The sequence below is a fragment of the Exophiala mesophila genome, assembly GCF_000836275.1.
Source record: "Exophiala mesophila strain CBS 40295 unplaced genomic scaffold supercont1.2, whole genome shotgun sequence".
Lineage (NCBI taxonomy): Eukaryota > Fungi > Ascomycota > Eurotiomycetes > Chaetothyriales > Herpotrichiellaceae > Exophiala > Exophiala mesophila.
The window spans coordinates 1,948,111-1,968,967 of NW_015622505.1; the positions used below are offsets into that span (position 1 = coordinate 1,948,111).

The 20,857-nt window shown below is 50.9% G+C and overlaps 5 protein-coding genes across 5 annotated transcripts; 4 read left to right on the plus strand and 1 right to left on the minus strand.

Annotated features, from left to right (window-relative positions):
• The first annotated feature begins 58 nt into the window (after nucleotides 1-58).
• PV10_02544 (uncharacterized protein) lies at nucleotides 59-6,972 on the plus strand. Its single transcript, XM_016366868.1, has 2 exons — nucleotides 59-372; nucleotides 426-6,972. The coding sequence occupies exons 1-2, from the start codon at nucleotides 272-274 to the stop codon at nucleotides 6,709-6,711; spliced, it is 6,387 nt and encodes a 2,128-aa protein (XP_016226386.1). The 5' UTR covers nucleotides 59-271; the 3' UTR covers nucleotides 6,712-6,972.
• A 355-nt stretch (nucleotides 6,973-7,327) lies between these two features.
• On the plus strand, nucleotides 7,328-9,021 carry PV10_02545 (uncharacterized protein). The gene is made up of 2 exons (XM_016366869.1): nucleotides 7,328-8,077; nucleotides 8,131-9,021. The coding sequence occupies exons 1-2, from the start codon at nucleotides 7,592-7,594 to the stop codon at nucleotides 8,794-8,796; spliced, it is 1,152 nt and encodes a 383-aa protein (XP_016226387.1). The 5' UTR covers nucleotides 7,328-7,591; the 3' UTR covers nucleotides 8,797-9,021.
• A 1,363-nt stretch (nucleotides 9,022-10,384) lies between these two features.
• PV10_02546 (uncharacterized protein) lies at nucleotides 10,385-14,340 on the plus strand. Its single transcript, XM_016366870.1, has 2 exons — nucleotides 10,385-13,354; nucleotides 13,408-14,340. Exons 1-2 carry the CDS (start codon nucleotides 11,072-11,074, stop codon nucleotides 13,771-13,773), a joined length of 2,649 nt encoding a protein of 882 aa, XP_016226388.1. The 5' UTR covers nucleotides 10,385-11,071; the 3' UTR covers nucleotides 13,774-14,340.
• A 1,013-nt stretch (nucleotides 14,341-15,353) lies between these two features.
• Nucleotides 15,354-17,909, plus strand: PV10_02547 (uncharacterized protein). The gene has a single exon (XM_016366871.1). The coding sequence runs from the start codon at nucleotides 15,670-15,672 to the stop codon at nucleotides 17,467-17,469; it is 1,800 nt and encodes a 599-aa protein (XP_016226389.1). The 5' UTR covers nucleotides 15,354-15,669; the 3' UTR covers nucleotides 17,470-17,909.
• A 25-nt stretch (nucleotides 17,910-17,934) lies between these two features.
• Nucleotides 17,935-20,784, minus strand: PV10_02548 (uncharacterized protein). Its single transcript, XM_016366872.1, has 4 exons — nucleotides 20,698-20,784; nucleotides 19,786-20,636; nucleotides 19,668-19,731; nucleotides 17,935-19,597 (listed from the first exon to the last, which is right to left on the minus strand). Exons 2-4 carry the CDS (start codon nucleotides 20,096-20,098, stop codon nucleotides 18,148-18,150), a joined length of 1,827 nt encoding a protein of 608 aa, XP_016226390.1. The 5' UTR covers nucleotides 20,099-20,636; nucleotides 20,698-20,784; the 3' UTR covers nucleotides 17,935-18,147.
• Between the last annotated feature and the right edge of the window lie 73 nt (nucleotides 20,785-20,857).

The window sequence follows — 20,857 nt, forward strand, 5'->3', positions numbered from 1 at the left end:
TAAACTCCTCACCTAAACTGTGCGACACAACTCAGCGTCATCGGCCCTCTAACATTCTGTTCGTATGATCACCTACAAAACAGCTTCTTTTATCCATGTTCAAAAGCATTGCAATCATCAAGTGTTTCCAGCCTTCAGTGTTATATGACCCGAAAGTTGTTGCAACCACAGCACTAATATTCCATGATGAGCATTGACCTCTTTTCATCTTAATTGACAGACATTCTTCGCCGTACGGATTCCCCACAAGAGGCATTGACCACATTGTATCATGTCCACCAGCTCAAGGGACGCTTCAAGGGACCGTGCAGAGTCTCGTTTGGTCAAGCATCAACATTCTTTCTCAGAGTCTGGTCGTGCCTCAGTGCCCATGTACGTATCCACCTTATCATCGACATTGTTTACCTATATTGACAATTGTTTAGGTGGGACAGTTCTGATCCTGAAAGAGCACCGCCACCTCTCCCGCTACATCCAGGCAATCCAGGAAGCCCCATTACCCGATCCAATACATCCAAACGTATCGACGAGGCTGCTGCACTCATCACAGCAAGAGCCCGCGAGAATGCGCCTAGCTCTTACACAACCAACCCATTGCCATTGTCACCGGATAGGAACATCATGAGAGCACAGAATCGACGAATGCAAAACATCCAAAGCCCCAGCGTTAGCCGTTTGAGTGATTCACTCGAACGACGTTCCCCCGACAAAGGTCTGCGCACCGCTAAGTTTGTTGACTTTGAAGACTTTCGGAGCAGCCGGTCATCTGATCGTCCATCAGGGCATCAGAGATCAGAGACACCGACTCCTGGAGAGCGAGCTTCAGCTCGGTCGAGGGAACATGAGAACACACCTCCTGGTACGGGTATCCTGACCTTGCATGGTGCTCGTGGCCGCCAGGATGCTACCCCATTGTCCGACATCACTAATGGCACCCCTCTACCTACACAACCTTCCTACTCCTTCGACTCATTATCGACTCAAATTTTGAGCCTCACAAACCTCGTCACAAATGTCCAAAAGGAAATGATGTCTTTGAACAAGAGGAGCAAAGAGAATCATGGTGACATCACAAGTCTCAAACTTGCAGCCACGACTCGGGATGAAGACCTTTACAAGAATCTGAGGGAGCTTGTCAACGGTTTGGAGAGCAAGTTTACCAATCTAGACGCTCGACTCTTGTCTGGACATGAAGATTCAAGGCAAGGTTCCAACTTGGGCATGTATCTCGATGAAAAGGCGCATAATGGCTCCCCACGCAAGAGTTTTGGCCTGCCTCGGATTGGCAGTCCATCCGGCTTTTCAATGTCAATTGATCGTGAGTTGACGGCGTCTCCATCGCTGGCATGCGTCGACGGCGCTGCAAGTATCGCTCTCCTCGAGAAGGTCTTGCGAGAAATGGCTACTCGAGAAGGACAAGAGGCCATCCGAAATACGCTCGAATCGGTCAAGTCACAAGCCTTGGTTCGCGGAGAGACAGCACCGTCGTCTTCACAGCCAACAGTTGATCCAACCATGATGGCCAAGCTGGAAGATATCTTGGTCATCATGAAAGACTTGCGCCACGAATCCAACTCAAGGGCTTTAATTCGTTCCGCTGGGCCCGAACATGCGAGACCCTCCTCCAACGGCGAGGGCTACGACAATGGCGTCGTCTCGAGAAGCAAAGGGACAAATGAAGATCGAAATGCGGCATCAGCATCCAACTTTGTGAACGACGAAATGATGAAGCTGATGAAGAGCATCAAGCAATCTCTAGCGCAAAGTGGAGGCCTCACAAACGAAGTCAAGATTCTCGTCCGAGACCTTCGCGGTGAAGTGCTGGGGATGGGCCGCGAAATTGCGAGAAAGATGGAGCAAACCAGTGTCGCAAAGAAAGGCTCAGAAAAATCCCTCCCCGCAACCCAAGAAGAGATCGCAGCAATTGTCCACTCTGGCTTTGCGGAACTTAAGGAGTCAATGCATCAAATCGTGGAAAGCAGTCGACAGAGAGCTGCACACCAAAATCGATCGACAGTTGAAGCAGAGGCTGTCCTTCTGGCGGTTCGCACTGCTATCGCCGATATTCCTCCACCTCGCGAGACGCCTGAACGGGATGTCGCTGCCGAACGCGCAGAAATGATATTGGCAGTCCGTGAAGCCTGGGAAGATTGTAAGCCAGAAATTGCACTGGAGCATTTTGGCCTGGAACGTGATGAGATCCTCGAAACCCTCAAGGAAGGTCTCAAGTCTTACCAGCCCCAACATGACATGACTAAAGAGGCCGGTGCCACATATGATGAAGTCGTTGCAGCGGTGTCACAAGCCTTGTCGACCTTCAAATTACCCCAAATGCCACAAAATGCCGGTGTCACCCGTGATGAGGTCGTGGCCGCAGTCCGTGAATGCTTTGACGACTTTGAATGGCCAAATTTCCCAGGAACAAGCTCCAGGAACCTCGACCTGACAAGAGACGACGTTCTCGACGCTGTACGAGAAGGTCTTTCTAACCAGGATCAAGCGTCCAATGAATCTGTCGCAGATGCTATTAGAGATGGATTTGCCCAGCAGCAGATGTTTTCGAAGGAATTCGTGGCCGACGCCCTCAAGGATGGCCTTGCACAACAAGGAGCCTTGACCAAGGAAATTGAATTCAACCGTGACGACCTTTTTGACGCGATCAAGGCTTGCTTAGAGGGTGAACAAAATCCTCTGGGTGGAATGGGAGAACGAGTCATCGAAGCCATGCACGAATTTCTAGGCAGCATGAAGACTGAATTCCAGCAATACTCTGCCGCGAGTGGCAAAGACACGGAGCAAGTCCTCGACGCACTGAAAGACGGCCTCGAAGATCTGCGCGGAGATATCGAAAGCTACGTCGACCGAGCATCAGATGTGACAGGCAAGGACGAAATCATCGACACCGTTAAAGCAGGATTTGCTGTCATGCAGGTGGATTTGGAAAAGGGATTTGCCAGCCGTTCCAATATGGCCACGAACACGCCTGAACTTCTCGACGCAATGGAAAAGGAGTTCCAACATCTTCGAGACACCATCAGCAAAAGCATGGGCCAAGGTAGCGACGTCTCGTCGAGAGATGAAATTCTAGACGCCATTCGTGATTTGTCCGATGATCGCCAGTCGGCATTGAGCAGCAACAGCGAGGATATTGTCCGTCTCGTCAAGGAAGAGCTCGAGCACATGCGTGTGACGCTGGCAGCCACTCTACTCAAGAGTGGTGGTTCGTCATTGGATCGCGATGAAGTGCTTGAGACCATTCGTGAGGGAATTGAGTCATCCCGGTCTGCCCCTAAGAGTGGCAACGAGAGCATTTTATCCAACACCAGCGAGCTGCTTGACGCTTTTCAGGACGGCGTCGATGGCATTCGAGTCGATCTACAAAAGTTGATTGAGCGACCCTCCGACCTTGGTAGCACCTACGAAATTCTCGACTCTTTGAAGGTGGGTATTGAGGAAGTGAAGGCCGATATTCAGCGCCTGCACGAAAAACAAACTGATAACCCCGACTCAGAATCCCCCAGAGGACAAGAAATGATCGTACATGACCAGAACCGCATCACCACGGAGATTGAAGCGTTGAAGGTCATGATCACTCAATTACGAATCAAGGTTGAATCGCTGGATCACATGGAACCTCCTCCAGCCCCGACGGAGATGCGGATGCACAAAGACGACATGGACGAGCTATATGGAGCTATTCGCCACGTTGAAGACGTCGTCTCACGTTCTAAATCGACCTCCAACCCTGAGATCAAGGAGGACCTTGACGGCATCTTCACGGCGATTCGACAAGTGGATGAAAATGTCAGCAAGATTCGGGAGACAAGTGCACCAGATGTGACCATGCCAGAGAACGCAGCATCAAAGGACGACACCGACGCCATTGAAACACTATTGCGAAACGTCAAAGCTCAATTGGACGAAGTCTTCTTCTCCCCAGGTCCTGAATCGATTGCTAAGACCGGCGACATTGTCGGGCTGGAAGATCTCCTAAGAGATATTAAAGTCTCAGTGGACGAATCTGCCGATCGCGTCGCGGAGTCATCCGGCAAAGAAGACTTTACCATGATTGAACTGTTGCTGAAAGATGTTCAGGCACAAGTGGAAGACGTCAAGGCCAAAGTCGATACTCTGGACGGCACGGACAATTCTTCCAACAAAGAAGAAGTCGAAGTGGTGCAGACCTTGTGCATGGACATCAAGGCTCAAATCGCCGCGATGAAATTACCTGACGTTGAAACCATTCCTAGTAAAGATGACATTGTTGATGTTCGAAACGATCTCAAGGCATTCCGTGAACAGCTTGAAGCGGACAATGGTCTGACGGCACAAGCGTTTGAGGCTCGCAAGATCGAACACGGTGGTTTGGCCACTAAAATTGACGATGTCAAGGGAATCCTGAGCGATCTCAGAGATGAACTGATGCTCAAGATCGATGGTAGTGCTGACGGAATCGTCGAGTTGAACAAGGTTCTCGGCACACAGCATGACGATATCAGTAAATACGCAACGGCAATCGGTCTCGCGGAGCTTTCTGATATGATCAAAGCGGAATTCGACAAGAATATGGCTGAGCAGATGAGCATGAAGGGCGAGATGGAAGAACGCGATGCCACACTCTTCAGCAAACACGACGAGACAGGCGCCGTGCTCAAGGCTATCATTGATGAGAAATTCTCAGAGCTCATTTCAAAGTACGACGATGGCCAAATTTTCAACGAAGCGAAGTTGAATGCTTTGGAAGACCATGACACCATCCAGATGGAGGCGACAAGCAGCACGAGGACCGCGGTAGAGGATCTCAAGTTGGTTATGGAGTCACTGGGCCTGACCATGACCGAGACATGCGACCGAGTTTCAGCAGACTCCAAGACTGTCTTCGAGGCGGTGGAGGAGTGTAAAGCCAAGCTGGACGACTTATATACAGCCAACGCATCTGACCATGGCGCGACAAGAGACGAAGTGGCCAAGACATTAATGACGGTGACGAGGCTGGAGTCGACGATGGACGAGAACCAGCCAGCATTACTGGCTGCCATTCGGGAAATCTTGGGTGTTGTCAATCAGCATTACGAGCATTCTCAACAGCAGGCAGAGAGCTTCGCCAAAGCAACCGAGGAAATCAAGTCTGGCGTTGATTCAATTCCGGCTGCGATTCCACCTTTGCTACCAGCTTTGCCAGCTGCTCCTTCAAGTCCAATCATTGCTCCTGAGCCAATCAGACAGGAGAAGTATGATGATAGCGAAGTTCACGACAAGCTCGACACTCTCTTGTCGCACGCTGCTTTGGCCAAGGAAATGTTTGCAGGGATCGAAAACCATCAACAAGATACTCGAGTAGCATTCACGAGTATGTCAAAGTTGGACGAGATTCACCAACAGGTCATGACCACGGCAGCGGAAATTGCAGGGATGGTGACGACTCAAGCTCGACTAATGGGCGAACACCACGAGTCAAAAGCTGCCGAGGCAACTGAGGCGGCAATCGCGCTGGAGAAGCGTACAGCTCAAAAGGAAAAGGTCGAGGCGGAAATTGTGGCACTCGGGTCGGAGAAGAATGCATTGATCGAGTCTATGGCGGAGCTCAGACGCGAGCAAGAAGAGTTGAGAAGCCAGACCAAGAAGCTCACGCGTGACGTGGGCAAGCTTGAGACAGCCCTGCAGATTCGACAAGAGGAAATGCGCGACATGAATGCCCGAGCGGAGATGCTAGAACGCCGTATCCTGGAAGGATTGGTGAATCAAGCCCGCACTGCAAGGGCTCCTCGAGGCCATCCTCGAGAACCGGTCAAGAGCAAGATCACCCCGGCGGAGAGAGACGCGTCGATGAATCTCCGCCGTGTCTCCAGTAATGCGAGCACCGTGACGAGAAGAAGCTCGCTCAAGAGCGGAGGTACGAATCTTGGAAGCGCTGTTGGCATGGCTTTGAAGAAGAGGGCTCCCCTCATTGGCCAGACCCCAGCTATCACGACACCGAGGACTTCAGCGGTGGACCGGCGCATCCTCAGCACCAGCCATGTGACAGGAAACCGTAGACAGAATGCCCCCGATCTCAGTCTGGTACTTGCTCCAGTGCCCAAGTCGACAGGGCTGGCCAGCCTCAAGAGAAGTCAATCAGTCAAGAGCAACCCCAGCAGCTATGCCAACGGACGCAAGGCGAGCTGGAACGGAGCGCCATCTGAGTTCACGGACAAAGAGAATGTGGAAGTGCTGCATGAGAATGGAGAGGAATCCGATAGTGACGGGGACACCGAGCGACGAACCAGCTACGGGACCAGCATCATGTACAGCGACAGCATGACATATGGCACTGGTACCTCAATCAGTTCGCGCAGCCGACGATCCACCAGTGCGGCTAGTAGCATCATTGGAGCAGTCAACGGACAAGATATGATTGCAGAAGAGGACGAAGAGGGTGAGGATGAAGTGCCAGATGAGGAGACCGCGATGGTGTTGCACAATGGAGGAGTGAATGCAGGACAGGACAACTCGGCAGACTTGAATCGTCTTGACGATGTTGAAATCGCACATGCGGTGGTGGACGGACTGTCGATACTGGAGCCTCCGCCATTGATCACAGAACAAGGGCTGAAGTACAGTCATGACAGTGATAGCGGGCTAGGCACAGAGCCATTGACGGCGGGGACGGAGGAGAGGAGGGGAGAAGCGCAGGAATATTTCCAAATGACCGCGCAGGATATGCGAGGATGAAGCCAATCAGGTGGTCAGAGGACGCTAGATTGAACATTATTATGACTGATATGCAAATGGGCGTTGGATTATGTGGTTGAATTGGAATGGAATGGTTTGATAGTGACGTATGGCAGGACTCAGGACGAAGGGTTGGTTGTGTTAAAGTTGGGCAGAACTTGTTGGTGCAGACTGAGCAAGCGTTGTCTTCTTTGAATGGGTACTTACAATGATGTAAAGTGTTCAGGTTCCTCACAGTGAATTCAATGGACTCAACAAGCATTTTTTGGAACATGTAGATGTATGTGATGTGCTAGCCTGTGGTGTTTTCGTCAATGTTGGAGGGTTGTCAGAAGTCAAGGCCAGCAAGGCGAGGAGGGGGCTTTGGTAACCTGGATGATTAGAAGCTAGCAAATAGGTGTGTCATGGCTGATGGCTTGTTGGGGATTTGGTCTGACGGTGCTAAATTAAGGCTGGGCAGCGGGCTCCAGTGCATGCAAGCACAACAAGCACAGCTAACAAGCTCCACTCATCAGCAAATACGAAGTCCGAATTCTTGTCAGACAGAAAGAACCACCTACCTGTCGCAGGCACGATCATCCTCGGACTTTCCTATTGACATACAACTTCATCCCAACCATCTTGCCTCATTTCGAATGGTCAGGGTTGCCTCGTACCTGCCTTTGTGCCTGAGCTTGTGCCTGCGCACTTACCGCATTGTCTCCTGCCTGGAATAGTCATCTGCGTGATTGATCGCTTTCTCCTTTTGATTCTCCCCTCCATCAAAGCGCTCCCTCATCATCAGTACACACACCTGTTTGGCACTGCAGCATCTGTTGTCGTTCTCCTCCTCCACATCCACCTATATCTGCCTTCCTCCATCCTCTCTCCCCCTGACAAGATGCGAGACCCATTTCCACCACCCCCTCAATGGCTCTTCGACCTGACCAAACCCTATGCCGAAGCCCTCAACCTCGTATCCCTCCCATACCATATCCATGAGGTCCTCTTCGCTTTCATCTTATATCAGTCCACCCAATCGATCTTCTCGCCAATCCTCTCCAACATCTTCTTCCCCAGTATCTACCAGAAACTCAATCGACGGACTCGAGTCAATTGGGATGTCCACGTGGTGTCACTGTTACAGTCGACGTTGATCAATGGCCTGGCCTTGTGGGTCATGTGGTCCGACCAAGAACGTTATGACATGCAGCATAGTGCCATCGAGCGCATTTACGGATATACAGGTGCCTCAGGAATGATCCAGGCATTCGCTACTGGGTATTTTGTCTGGGACATTGTTGTCAGCACCAGATATGTCAGGATCTTTGGCCCAGGTATTTGGGCTCACGCAGTGACGGCCTTGGCTGTCTTCTCATTGGGATTTGTGAGTATGACCGAGGCATTTTGAACGAAGATTGGTCTAACGCTTCATAACAGACACCCTTTGTCAATTACTACGGACCCGTCTTTATCCTCTACGAGCTGTCATCGCCGTTCCTGAATATTCACTGGTTCTGTGACAAGCTTAACATGACGGGTTCCAACTTGCAGTGGTACAATGGCATGCTGTTATTGGGCATGTTTTTCTGCTGCCGGCTACTATGGGGAACCTATCAATCACTACGAGTCTACCAGGATGTGTGGCAGACGCTGCATCTGGACACGTCGGCTCCGTTGTATCGAGAAGTGCACGAATCGGCCAAGATGTCCATCTTTGCGCCGAGAAACGGGGAACTGTGTCTGGGAGACACCGAGTGCCTTTTGAACCAGTCAGAAGTGATGAAATTCGCGGGTGGCCATACACAGGCAGTGCCGGTATGGATGGCCGCGGTGTACCTGACATGTAACCTGGTGCTGAACTCGCTCAATTTCTACTGGTTTGGCAAGATGATTGAGACAGTACGAAAACGGTTCGACGGGCAACCTGCGGGCGTGGACGTTAAGAAAACGATTGACCGACGAGACAGTTTGGTGGAAGAATTGGCATCTGAATTGGACCGAGATGAGATCTCAGGACCCAAGACGCCGTTCGAGGAGAAGTCAGATGTGTTGGCAATGAGCACCGGTGTTTCGGTGCAAGCCGAGAGTGCAAAGAAGCGATGAGGGGAGTGGTTATGAAGTTGGAAAGCATCTGAGTTCAGCAAGCAGGTCGGCTGGTTCTGGCACAGGTGCTCTGGTCCTGGCATAAATCGTTGATGATCGTTGATGATCGTTGATGATCGTTGATGATTGTGCATGCTCGTGAGCTATTGGACTAATATTTTCATAGTATAGCCTAAAAGGATAAGCGGGTAGGAGTTCTAATGGTAATCGTGTTGGTCTACAGCATGTCTACAGCATGGCACTACCCTGGTCCACGGTGATGTCGATCACTGCTCCTGGGATGCGTGGACGTTCCATCTCTCAGGAACCATTATCTGGGCAGGCAGGCAGGGATTGAGAGAACTCGAGGCAGTCGCTCGTGTCCCCATCAATGGTTGGTAAATCATGGGCGAAAGTTAAGGTTCGGTTTGTACCAGTCTGGAAATATGATTTCCATAGTTTGTGCCCACCAGCTTTCGCGCCGTCACGGAGTACCAACGATGGTGCACCTATAACAGTCGAGTAAGTAGTTGGAGCCAAGATTCTGTCTAGGCTTGGGGCCACTGGAGGTGGATGCTCAGTTGAACGTTGGGAATTAACAGCCGAATTCTAAGGACCCCATGCGCTGGCACTGGGCACTGGGATGCTGGGCCTGGAGGCTCTCGATGGAGCAACCAACGTGTTCTTCCGAAGGTCCACCCCATATTTTATCCTTCCTGTTGCCAGACTCCACCGCAATCTTGAAGAAATGATTGTAATCCGGGAGACCCAAGGAGGATTTTGGATGAATGGGACAGAAAGCAACGAGTCTCTGCACGGTCGGACGTTGAGAGGGCGGATTTTGCTCAAGTGACCAAATGACCTGGATGATAGAATATAAAAAAGTCACTCGGACTCAAAATGTCTCAGTTAAAACAGGCAGGCATGCATTATCATTACGCACTACTGTCCACCGTTGGACTCGATGCGGGCTGTGAAGCTTACAGAGTCACCCAGTACGCGTACTACTGAACCCCGGTAGAAGTGCTGGAGAAGCCTATCGTCTGACTCTACGAGGCTTTAATGGGGCCGGGGTTGGTGTGACGTTGCTGGGCGTGTCTAGGACGGTGTGTTGTACAGCCTTATAGTTGAACACGTCCAACAATCGTCTCCTCATAGGTAGGTAAGGTAGGTAGATGGGAGGTGCCAGGCAGGCCACTGGCTACCTTAGGTACCTATCGTACCCTAGGTAGGTAACTAAGTACAGGTACTCGTATGCGCCTAGTGGCCTATTGGTCGTTACTATTTTGTCCCGGCTCTGACGCAGAGGCTGGCTTCAGCCACAAGGACATCGTCAGATTCAAGACTTGAACCTATGTTTGTACAATAGTCAATGTACCTACAGACAACACCTAGTTAGTCGAATGGCCCCTTCGACATCATAGGATCTTGTTAGTCAATCACGGTGGCACTAGGACAGTAAGCAATGACAGAAGTAGTAGCAAAGCCACCGACGCAGCGAGGCAGAGATACAAGAAAGGTGCCAGTAAGTTGTGCCCATTGACGTCTCAGCTCCATCATGCCATGGGGTCTGGGTCTGCGTCTTGGGCTTGATTTCATTTTATGTGGCCTTGCCTTGCTGTCTCCAAGCCTCTGACCGTTGACCTCTCACCTCTCACCTCTCACCTTTAACCTTTGAACCTGTCATCTCTGATCCGACCTCTTACCTCCAACCTTTACCATCCCAGTCATTTCTGCCACTTCCCCCATTCACCATCCACCATCCACGTCAACTTCCACCTCGAACACCCTCAACCCATATGCAAACATCCACATCCATAATTCTCGGCGTCCTTCCTCATCGTCGTCCTTCTTTTTCACCCGTCATCATAGTGCAACACCCGTTCCACTATCGTTCCACTTCCACATCGTCCTTTCGACCTCTCTCGCCTGCGGCCTGTGAATGCCACTTCGCCATCTCGCGCTAATCCGTCCAGGGTGTCTGAAACCAACGCCCATCCTCGCTACCACCGCAATCACCTCTGCCTTTTCCTCGCCATCTCAGCCCGTTCTCCCATTCTACCGCCTCGACGTCCCTATCTATCCATCGACCTGTGTGCTGCAACTATTGTGCCGCAGCCATGAAGCATCAGATACTTCTACGTCCATCTCCAACATAAGTCCGACTTCCAGACAGTCGTCTGTCCGGCACGTGTTCCTCTACCCTGAAGCATCGCCTATTCTACAACCTCTTACTCGACCTTGACTACCCTCGAGCTCTCCGCGGGACCTTGCCTCCCGAATCACCACATCAGTCATGGCCGACCTCTCTCTTGGTCCCTTGAGGATCGCCAACCCCGACGATGGATCCCCCGAACCTCCTCGTCAAGTTGGCTCTACCTCCAACCTCCCACGAGTCTCGCCCATGGTCGATCCTCCCTCCTCTTACGACGGCACAACCTCTTCCAGGCCCGATTATATCTCCTCTGTCCCAAGACGACCAGATAGTCCTGTCTCTCCACTGGAACCCCCTCCCGAAGAATTCTCTCCTGCATCGACCGTCCCATCCTCCTCACCAACCAATTCACCACTTAACAACCTAGATCCTTCGAGCATGATTCAAAATGGTCGGTTATCAGACCGACCGGCCCCGCGACAGAACATTCCCTACACATACCAAGATCAGCAACAATCACAATTTCCCCAATATCAGCCCATGCCCCCTCAAGCCCAAGACCAAAGATCTGTCAGACCGGCCTCGACATATTACATGCAGATGCCCGTCAACGGATCAAATGGCAACAACCTGTCGAGACAAGGCTCCTACCGAGTCCGTAGTGATGGCTCGGGGTCCACGGGGTTTCCTCAGCGATCTTCGTCCAAAAGATCGGCCATGTCTGGCATGGGCGATGTGGCGGGCGTCCCCTCGCGCGATGATGCCCACACCGAACGGTCTTACGGCCAAGGTTTGTATACCACGGGTAATGCGCCTCTCCCACCCCGAAGAAGTTCTCGGGGAATGCCTCCGAGCCGTATTGGCACGAACCCCGGGGGCAACACTCCCCTCTCCACCACGCCTAAATCTATTCATACCCCCCTCTCCGGCTCGCCCTATAACATCGAGGACCGACCACTAGCCAGTGCAGATGATTGGCAAGAAAGAGGCGCAGCCATGGGCATCAAGAGAGAGTACGACTCTGAAGGCCGGCAAGTGCTCAAGGCTGTTAAAAAGGGGGTTAAGGATTTCAATTTCGGTCAGACCTTGGGTGAGGGTTCTTATAGCACAGTCCTTGCCGCCCAAGATCGCCAAAGTGGAAAGGACTATGCCATCAAGGTCTTGGACAAAAGGCATATCATCAAGGAGAAAAAGGTCAAGTATGTCAACATCGAAAAGGACACGCTCAACCGACTGACTGACCACCCTGGTGTGGTTCGGTTGTATTATACATTCCAGGATGAAAGATCCTTGTACTTCGTGCTCGATTTGTGTGCTGGCGGCGAACTGCTGGGCGTCTTGAAAAGAATGTCCACCTTTGACGAGGAGTGTACGCGCTTCTACGCCGCTCAGATTCTCGACACAATCGAGTATATGCACTCTCGAGGCGTCATCCACCGAGACTTGAAACCCGAGAATCTTCTCCTGGACGAAAACCGCCACATCAAAGTGACCGACTTTGGAACCGCAAAGCTACTCTCGGACCTGAGGGACTCCGACGGTCGGACGGTCGGCTTCGAGCCAGACTCAACCTCGAACGAAAACCGGGCCAACTCCTTTGTCGGCACAGCCGAATACGTGAGCCCCGAGCTCTTGACTGACAAGTTTGCCTGCAAAGCCAGTGATCTGTGGGCTTTTGGCTGTATTGTATATCAGTTACTCGCCGGGCGCCCGCCTTTCAAGGCGGTCAACGACTATCATACTTTTCAAAAGATTGTGGGACTCGACTATGAATTTCCTCGCGGATTTCCCGAGAAGGCTAAAGATTTGGTGGAGAGATTATTGGTTCTGGACCCTCAGAGGCGGTTGTCTTTGGAACACGCGAAGAATCACCCTTTCTTTGCCGGCATACAATGGGGCCGCGGCCTTTGGCAGCAAGCGGCCCCACGACTCAAGCCGTACGTCCCTGCGCCGCAGCCCCCGATCAAGCTCAACGGGAGCGGCGCCGTTGACAACTATCCCCCCAATATCTCTTCAGGCCATAGCACTCATCCCACCATGCTGCCACCCAATAACCAGAAACCCCATCCACGAGTAATCACCGAATTGCCACCCCCGAGTCAACTGGACATTGAATGGTCGCCCGTATTGACGAGAAATAACGAGAGGATTCTCAAGCTTGGGAATCTGTCCGTCGTGTCGACACCGAACCCGCACAGCCCACACGGGCATGAAGGCGGTGGAAAGCTGTCGCGACTGTTTGGAGTGAGCACCACGAAGAAACGACAGAGGCTGGTCATGGTCACGTCAAGCGCACGAATCATCATTGCAGCGGCGGGAGGGGAGGAGAAGCGGTCCAAATCGGAGATCTCTCTTCTATCGCCCGATACGGGCTTCCACAGCGCCACTGATGCCAAGGGGGTGACTCAGTGGTTTGTGAACACTGTAAGTATTGGGATGGCTTCTGCGCGCGAGGGATCTGACTGATTATATAACAGCGAGACAAGCAATACGTCTTTGAGGACTCGAACGCCAAATCAGGAGAGCAGATGGCCACGGCAACATCGGCGCAAGAGTGGCTAGATGCCCTGGTGCGAGCACGCGAGATCGCAATGTCGCTCCAGGCTCAGAGCTCGAATCAGAATTATTCCAATGACGATTCCTTGAATTTGTCGTCATCCGGGCTGTCCAGTCACGCCAGTACGATTGATCGATCCACAGACCTCAGTCCCCATTCGGGGGGACATGGCCTCTCGCAAAGAGGCATTCTACATAAACAGAACTCGGTTGACGGGGAATCCATGAAAGGAAGGAAAAGATTCAGTAAACGGCAATCCAAGAGTGGACTGACGGCTGTTTTTTAGACGAGACCAGAGGCGGGTCAACAGGAACGTCTCGGAAAGGAGGAATTGAGGTGATGGGCAGGCATTCATCCAGGAAAAACTGACAGAGAAACCATTTATTTGGGTCACAAGAGAAGGGGTTGCAGTTTGAGATTTTGGCATAGCCATGCGTTGCATTGCGAAAGTGAGATTTGAGCGAACAAGAGCAACGTGTCATTGTATGTTCGGACCGCTGCTACTGCTGCTGTTTGGTGTGGAGGTTGATTTGGGAGACGGATATATATGGTGTTGTGTTGTTAGACGATGGTGTCGCTGTCTCGGTTTGGCCCATCAAGGGTCTGGAGCAAAGCGACACAACAAAAAATTACAGCGTGCCTTGAGTTGGCCCATAGGTGGGATCATGATCGGGACCAGAATCTATTCCTTGACACTCCCGAGTTGGTCAATTGTTCAATGAGTGGAATCTTTCCTAGTGAGGGGGTGAGTGATGGTCATTGATATTATTGACTTGCGGCTGGTCGGCTGGTGGAGTACTTATCCCCAGACAAGCACGGACCACACGAAAAGCCCACAATCAGTTGTTATCCGTACATACCATGGCATTTGAAATCTGCCTTATGCATAATCCGTAGGGAAGGGAATGCCACGAGGACTGTCTCCACAATCAAATGGCATCCCACGAATTGACCAAGTTGTTGCGAGTATCGATCAGTGTCTGTATATCAGGTGACAGGGATATTCCCCGTGACCCCAACCCTCCAGCCTTGCCCCTCCCTCCACCCCTCAGTGCCCTCCAAATGGTCTCTTCGGGTCCTCCCAGAGGCTACAGGCACCCAGAATGCAAGCCTACAGTCGCCCGAGGCCCCAAGGACCTTGGAACAGCCTCATTTCTACTGGCCAAGATGCACCAATACCGACCTAGGTACCTACGTAGGTAGGTATACCTCAGGACCTGCATATTCCCCCCCCCCCAGCTAGGCGTCCCCGGAGCATCCTTGGGCCCTTGGGCTTCCAAAAAGGCAGCCACTCATTGTTCCCAGGTGGCCGGACAGGCCGACAACGCCAATAATGCCTTCGCCACTTTCCACTTTTCCCCTTGGATTCTCCTCCAATCCCTCCTCGTGTCGACGGTCCCATCCGCATCGTCTGTCCTTCCATGACCAGTCAGCAGAGTCAAAAGAGTCAAAAGAGTCAAACACCTCGTCCCCCATACCAAGTCCATCTTAGGTCCATTCAACTTCCAGCGCAGGCGGCCTTTTCATTGGACCTTCTCCTCCAGACGCCTTGTCCGCTTTGCTGCACGCATGGCTTCAGCACCTCGTGCAAATTGAGCCAGTCGTGGCCGACGGGCCAACTTGTGATTTCCACCTCCTTCTCACAGTCTGAGGAGCGTCTTTGTTCTAGCATGCTCCTCTGCTCTGTTTCTTGCCAGCCGTGGTAGCTGTCTTTGAAGCAGAATCGAGAAACACCACAAACCCTCGACTCTCACACCCTCCCTCCCTTAGCCACAATTGACCCCGCCGTACCAAATCCGGCTTCCACAGGCAAGGCGTCGACACACTCAGCATCCGAAACTGGTCGCATGCATTGTCGCCTCGCGCCTAGGTACTTTCGCGCCTATTTTCTCCTCAGTATCTAAATCTCTCAGCCAGTCGAGTCAACCACACGATGCGAATAGCCTGAACCTTACAGAGCCTTATCCTTCTCACACAGACGCGACCCTTTACGACCAAGGCACTCGGCTCGACCAATTTCTCTTTTGATGTACAAGATTGAGGCAGAGAGTAAGGGAAAGGCTACCTTATGACAGCTGATCCTTCATCTTTGCGATACAAGACCGCCGACATCTCCCTGACATGACGTTGAATACACTTATACCCACAACCAAAGACCAACAAACACCTGAACTCCTTCACCATGGTTTCACGCGCTGAAGTTGCCGAGCAGTCCCAGGCCCATTCTCAATCCCATTCTCGAGGCGCACGGTCTTCCGCCTCTCGACCACCCAGATCACGACACAATTCCCAACACCATCATAGAGGGCGTTCTGATTTCGGGGCACCAAACTATGCTCCTCTCAACGAGTTTCCATTCTTCTCACAGTCGGGCGATGTTGAGATTGTCGTCAGTTGTGATGGCCAAGAGAAGAGATATCTTTTGCATAGTTTCACTCTAGCCCAGTTTTCTGGCTTCTTCGAGGCCAGCACCAGAGAGGAGTGGTCTCCACCCCATGCTGCTCTGACTCGTGGGAACGGTGAACTACCTCTGACTCTCGCGGGTGACAACACTGCACTGAGTGCTATTGGGGAAGAAGGTTCACAGATTGGCTCTAGGATTGAGTTGCATGGAGGAGCAGAGATTCCTGGACCATCGACCTCTTCGCAGTTGCAAACATCTAGTGCCCTCGCTCGGAGGAGATGGCGATACGAGCTGGACTGGCAGAACCTTGACGACGACGACGAACCCATCCTCGTCAAAAGGACACCAGAAGGACATCTGTTTCGTCCATCCCCACGACAACCCTTATCTCCTATTCCTCCAAACATTCCTCACCAACAGCCCTCTCACCATACTTCTTTTTTCCGCTCCATGGCGAATCTGACTCTTTCACATCATAACACAGCAACACAATCTTCTGCGCACCTGGCTAGCAACACTGTTCCCGATCCAGCATTGACTAATGCATTGTTACGAGACTATGACAACCTCTTTCGCATCTTTTACAATTATCCACCAATGCTCAACTCAGCCAACATCGCCTCTGCCTATAGTGAATGCAAAGCACTTTTAGCATTGGCCGATATGTATGACGCCCTTCCAGTTGTGGGACCAAGAATTGACCACCACTTACTCCGCTTTTCAAGTCGTCTATTCAAACAAATCGCAAAGTATCCACCCTCATACCTTAAACTCGGTTATCTGGCTCGAAGTCGCACCATCTTCACAGAAGCCATCATTCATGTCGTGGGCAAATGGCCCGCGGCCTTGCCATATCTCAAACCCCCGGACCAGAATGGCGATACCGGCTACGACATCCCCATCACCGTGATCCACCTCATTGAGGACCTGGTGGATGAATTGGAAGAACTCAAGCAAAAGATTGAAATGAAACTCTTCCGACTAACCTTGACCACCAGTCGAGGAGAAAGAGTCACTCCCAGTAATGACTACCTGGGCTGGTTAGCCATGAGTCTATGGCGACAATGGCTCGCAGAAAACACCACTCCAGAGGTTCGAGGAATTTTGAAGAACGCACCCACAACACCATCATCCCAACGACCCGGGAGTGGACACTCGACTCAACCCCTCAGACCTTCACAATCAATACCTCGCCAACCTCCGCCACCGTATCAATTGACTAATCCAGCTCCACCTCCCTCCCCATCCATCGCTTCCAGCCGCATCTTTCGTTTGATTGCCTCGCCAAACTCATCCGAGGCTTTTCTATCACATGACGAGCTCAAGCGCTTCCTCAAAATCCAACCAACCCATTCATCAACTCCACTTTACACCCGCGACAATCTCCGTCGTTTCGAGCGGAAAATGGATGAGATCAAGAACGTGGCTCGAGATATTGTCAAGCCATTGACGAGGAACTGTCTGGAATTGGATTTGAGAACCTTGAGTGAGGCAGGGAGCGGTGCTGGCACCGGTGGCTTGGGGTATTTGACCTGTACAAGGGTCGAAGAGGAAGATCTTCCTTGGGAGACTGGATGATATGGTTGCAATGAGTCACCATTTCCGTTGAAGACGACTTGATCTCATCAACACCATGTACGACATTCATCGCACTCGACAAGTCTTGACAATATGTTGGTCAATATCACCAACACCCACTCTCGGCCTAGTATGATTTACGGCTTCTTTCCTATTGTCGTGCACATGATAGTGCACGTTTTCGATATATACCCCACCTTTTTTGGTTCGGCGCTTGGAGTTAGTGGATGTGAAGGCAAGATGTACGGTGCGATGTGGAAGGGCGATGAAATGTGTCAACAGAGTGTGATTGCGGAGGATATGAAAGGAGAGATGTGAGGAGACTCAAGGGGAAATGGATGGAATTACCCATGCCATCGTATCGAATCGAATCACGATATGACAAGAAGGGACAACGTTACGACATGTCACGAACGATACCATATGATGTGAAACGAGATCTATCAGTTTATCATTTGATGAATGATTAATATATGACTTTGTTTTTCCCTTTGAGCTCTTCAAGTCTGGATTAATGGAATGACATACTCTTGACTGTGAAGAGATATATTATTCTTTTCTCTTTCTTGTTTTGATCCACACAGAAACCATTAGACGTATGTGAGACTTAAGTGCAAGTCATGCTCAGATCGATACCTCCATCGATTTGAATTCCATCATCATCCTCTGTCTAACCGTCTACCCACGCCCAAGATTCAAATCGGCCACTAGAACCATATCCTTATTCTCATTCATCTCACCACCCTCATCCTCAATAAACCCCGCCACCGCAACATCCACCACCCCCCTAAACAATCCCCCCACAACCTTGTCCTTTAACTCTGCACCGGTCTGTTTGAAATCCGGATATGCATTCAATTCCAATAACCAGACATTATATTCCTCATCGACAAGGAAATCCGCACCGAAGATTTCAAATGCATTGGGCAAGGTTTGGAAATGAATCATTTGTTCGCGCGCGGCGGCTTCGAATACCGTGCTGGTGATGGAGCAGATTTGTGTGAAGATGTTGTCTTGCGGAGATTGAGATGGTGATGATTGTGAACTGGGTGATGTCGGCATATCTAATTCCCAGAATGAATGTACAGATGTCGATTTCGTGTCTTCGGATTGGAAACATGTGTTGGTTAGGTGTTGGGCGAGGTTGATTGTATCGTGGTCGTGTTCGGTAGATTCTGGATCGTCTGTCGTTGTGCCATCACTAGCGGTAGATGAAGGTTCCTCGTATGGCACGGCTGCGAATAATGCAAGCATTTCTCGATAGACATATACTTTCAACGCCCCGACGGCAAGGATGTACGTTCGAATATGGAATTTGCGTCGGTCATGTGAATCGAGCAGAAGTGGTTTTGCAATGTATGGTTGTGCGATGAAGTGGCGGAGTTGAGATGTCATGGCGGTGGCGGGTTTATTGGTGGATGATTCTTCGGTGTCGGGTTGGGAATGAGAAGGTAATGTCTCAGGTGATGTTGTAGTTGCGACTTCTGAATCCGAGTCGGATTCATCTCCATCTTCATCTTCAGGTTCATCATCCGAATCCGAATCTTCTTCCCATTCCTCAAAGATAGATTGTAATTGCTCCAGACTTGAGAACAATCTAATCCCATTCCCACCATCACTCATGCCCGGTTTCAAAATCCACCATTCCTTCTTCTCGCCCGCCGACAACTCCTCATTCCGAGCCATACTTTCATTCAGATCCCATGCATCAACCAATGCATCGTCAAGGAATTCTGCATAGTCTAATTCGAAATGGACGCAAGGTTTGAAGTGTCGGGCCAGGAGACTTTCAGGATGTTTGACTAGCCAAGTCGAGATGGTGTTTGATAAGTAATGTTTCCGGATCAAGGCTTTGCGAATGACGTATGCGCATGCTAGTGATGTTTTGGGGTGTTCAAGGACGTGGTCGAAATCTATTTCTTCGTAGCCAGTAAATTGGAGGACTAGATCGTCAGGGGAAGGGAGTTGGGAGAGGGATTTGATGTGGTTGATAGAGGTCTTTGGAAGGGAGTCTAGAGCTGAAAGGATTAATGGCTGGACATAGTCGTCTGGATATGCGACTAGGGCATTGAGTGTTTTGGTCGCGTTCTTGGTTCTAACGCGTAATGATGGCGGAACTTCGTCGTCTCTACTTGAAACGGATCAGTCTTTGGCCACTGTGGATGGGAGGTATCGTTGCTCTTGCTTGCCAAACTTACTCACAGCTTGATTTCTCCAGTATAATGAGGCAGATGCCAAAAGTTGGCCACCAAAGGCGTGACACTAGATAGACACGTTAGACAAGAGACTGGTGGCGTGCTCGAAGCAGATACTCACGTGACATTCCCTTGTAGGATCTCCCACCCATCACCGTGTTGAGCATCCATGACGGCCTTGCGAATGTCGGCGAAATTGGGAGACCACTTGAATTTCCCATGTGCACGACGCCTTGGTTTCTGTGTCTGCTTCTCATCTTCTTGCTGGCGAATAGATATCTCTTCTTCGTTAGGATCATGGTTCTCTTCCTCGAGTGGAACCTCCTCGAAGGAACTGCCGGTAAGCCATCGGTTCTGTAGCATCTCGGTGTATAAAATCTTGGTATTCTCGACGCCTTTTCGTAGTGGGACATTGATACTGTAGAGATGGACATCTTCCGGCCATTCTCTCACCAACTTCTCTATGAGTTTGGTGCTTAGTTTCGAGGCCGCGGCGATGATCTCGGGGTCGTGTTCGCGAGAGTCGAAAGCATAAGACAATCCAATGCTTTTCATCCCACTCATGGCACCTTCCATGGCGCCACCAAGAGTTCCACTAGACAAGGCGAAAACCGCAGTGGTGTTTCGGCCATAATTGGGACCACTGACCACCACATCAAACTTTTGGTCTTTGAAAACATGATGAAGGCCGATCTGGACACAACTGGCAGGTGTGCCATCGATGAGAACCCATTCCTCGTCTTCTTCGTGGAACGGTCGGTCGGCTGTGACGCCGTCGTCTTTATGTAGAGTGCCGGGTCGGAAATATGTCGGTGTCAGAGTTTGTCCAACAATATGGGCTTTGCCGATCCATGATCTCTGAGTATGTGGCAACACTACTGAGACAGAATGTCCTGCTGCTTGCAGTGTGTCCACAAGCGAATGGACATATGGTGATGATTGATTTGACGGTGGACCGTCATCGTTAGTGACCTGGGAGTTCATTAGAAATTGATATAAAAGATAGAAATTTCGCAGCTAGCGCGGGACTCACAAGGATACGCATAATTGCAAGAAACTGTAGGAGATGGCTAGAGAAAGAGTCTATTCAAGTTATGAAGCCTTCCAAGGATTACAAGACTTCACAGGTTGAATGAATGGAAACTTCCATGGCTATATCATTTGGAAGTTTTCGTCGCCGACCATCGGGTGGA

Bases quoted from the DNA above. Each gene is read 5' to 3' on its own strand.
- PV10_02544 (XM_016366868.1), top strand. From the start codon at position 272: ATGTCCACCAGCTCAAGGGACGCTTCAAGGGACCGTGCAGAGTCTCGT. The intron at 373-425 runs GTACGTATCCAC...ACAATTGTTTAG, and splicing joins GGTCGTGCCTCAGTGCCCAT to GTGGGACAGTTCTGATCCTG.
- PV10_02545 (XM_016366869.1), top strand. From the start codon at position 7,592: ATGCGAGACCCATTTCCACCACCCCCTCAATGGCTCTTCGACCTGACC. The intron at 8,078-8,130 runs GTGAGTATGACC...GCTTCATAACAG, and splicing joins CTGTCTTCTCATTGGGATTT to ACACCCTTTGTCAATTACTA.
- PV10_02546 (XM_016366870.1), top strand. From the start codon at position 11,072: ATGGCCGACCTCTCTCTTGGTCCCTTGAGGATCGCCAACCCCGACGAT. The intron at 13,355-13,407 runs GTAAGTATTGGG...ATTATATAACAG, and splicing joins CTCAGTGGTTTGTGAACACT to CGAGACAAGCAATACGTCTT.
- PV10_02547 (XM_016366871.1), top strand. From the start codon at position 15,670: ATGGTTTCACGCGCTGAAGTTGCCGAGCAGTCCCAGGCCCATTCTCAA.
- PV10_02548 (XM_016366872.1), bottom strand. From the start codon at position 20,098: ATGTCCATCTCTACAGTATCAATGTCCCACTACGAAAAGGCGTCGAGA. The intron at 19,732-19,785 runs GTGAGTATCTGC...GTGTCTATCTAG, and splicing joins ATCCTACAAGGGAATGTCAC to TGTCACGCCTTTGGTGGCCA. The intron at 19,598-19,667 runs GTAAGTTTGGCA...CGTTTCAAGTAG, and splicing joins CTGGAGAAATCAAGCTGTGA to AGACGACGAAGTTCCGCCAT.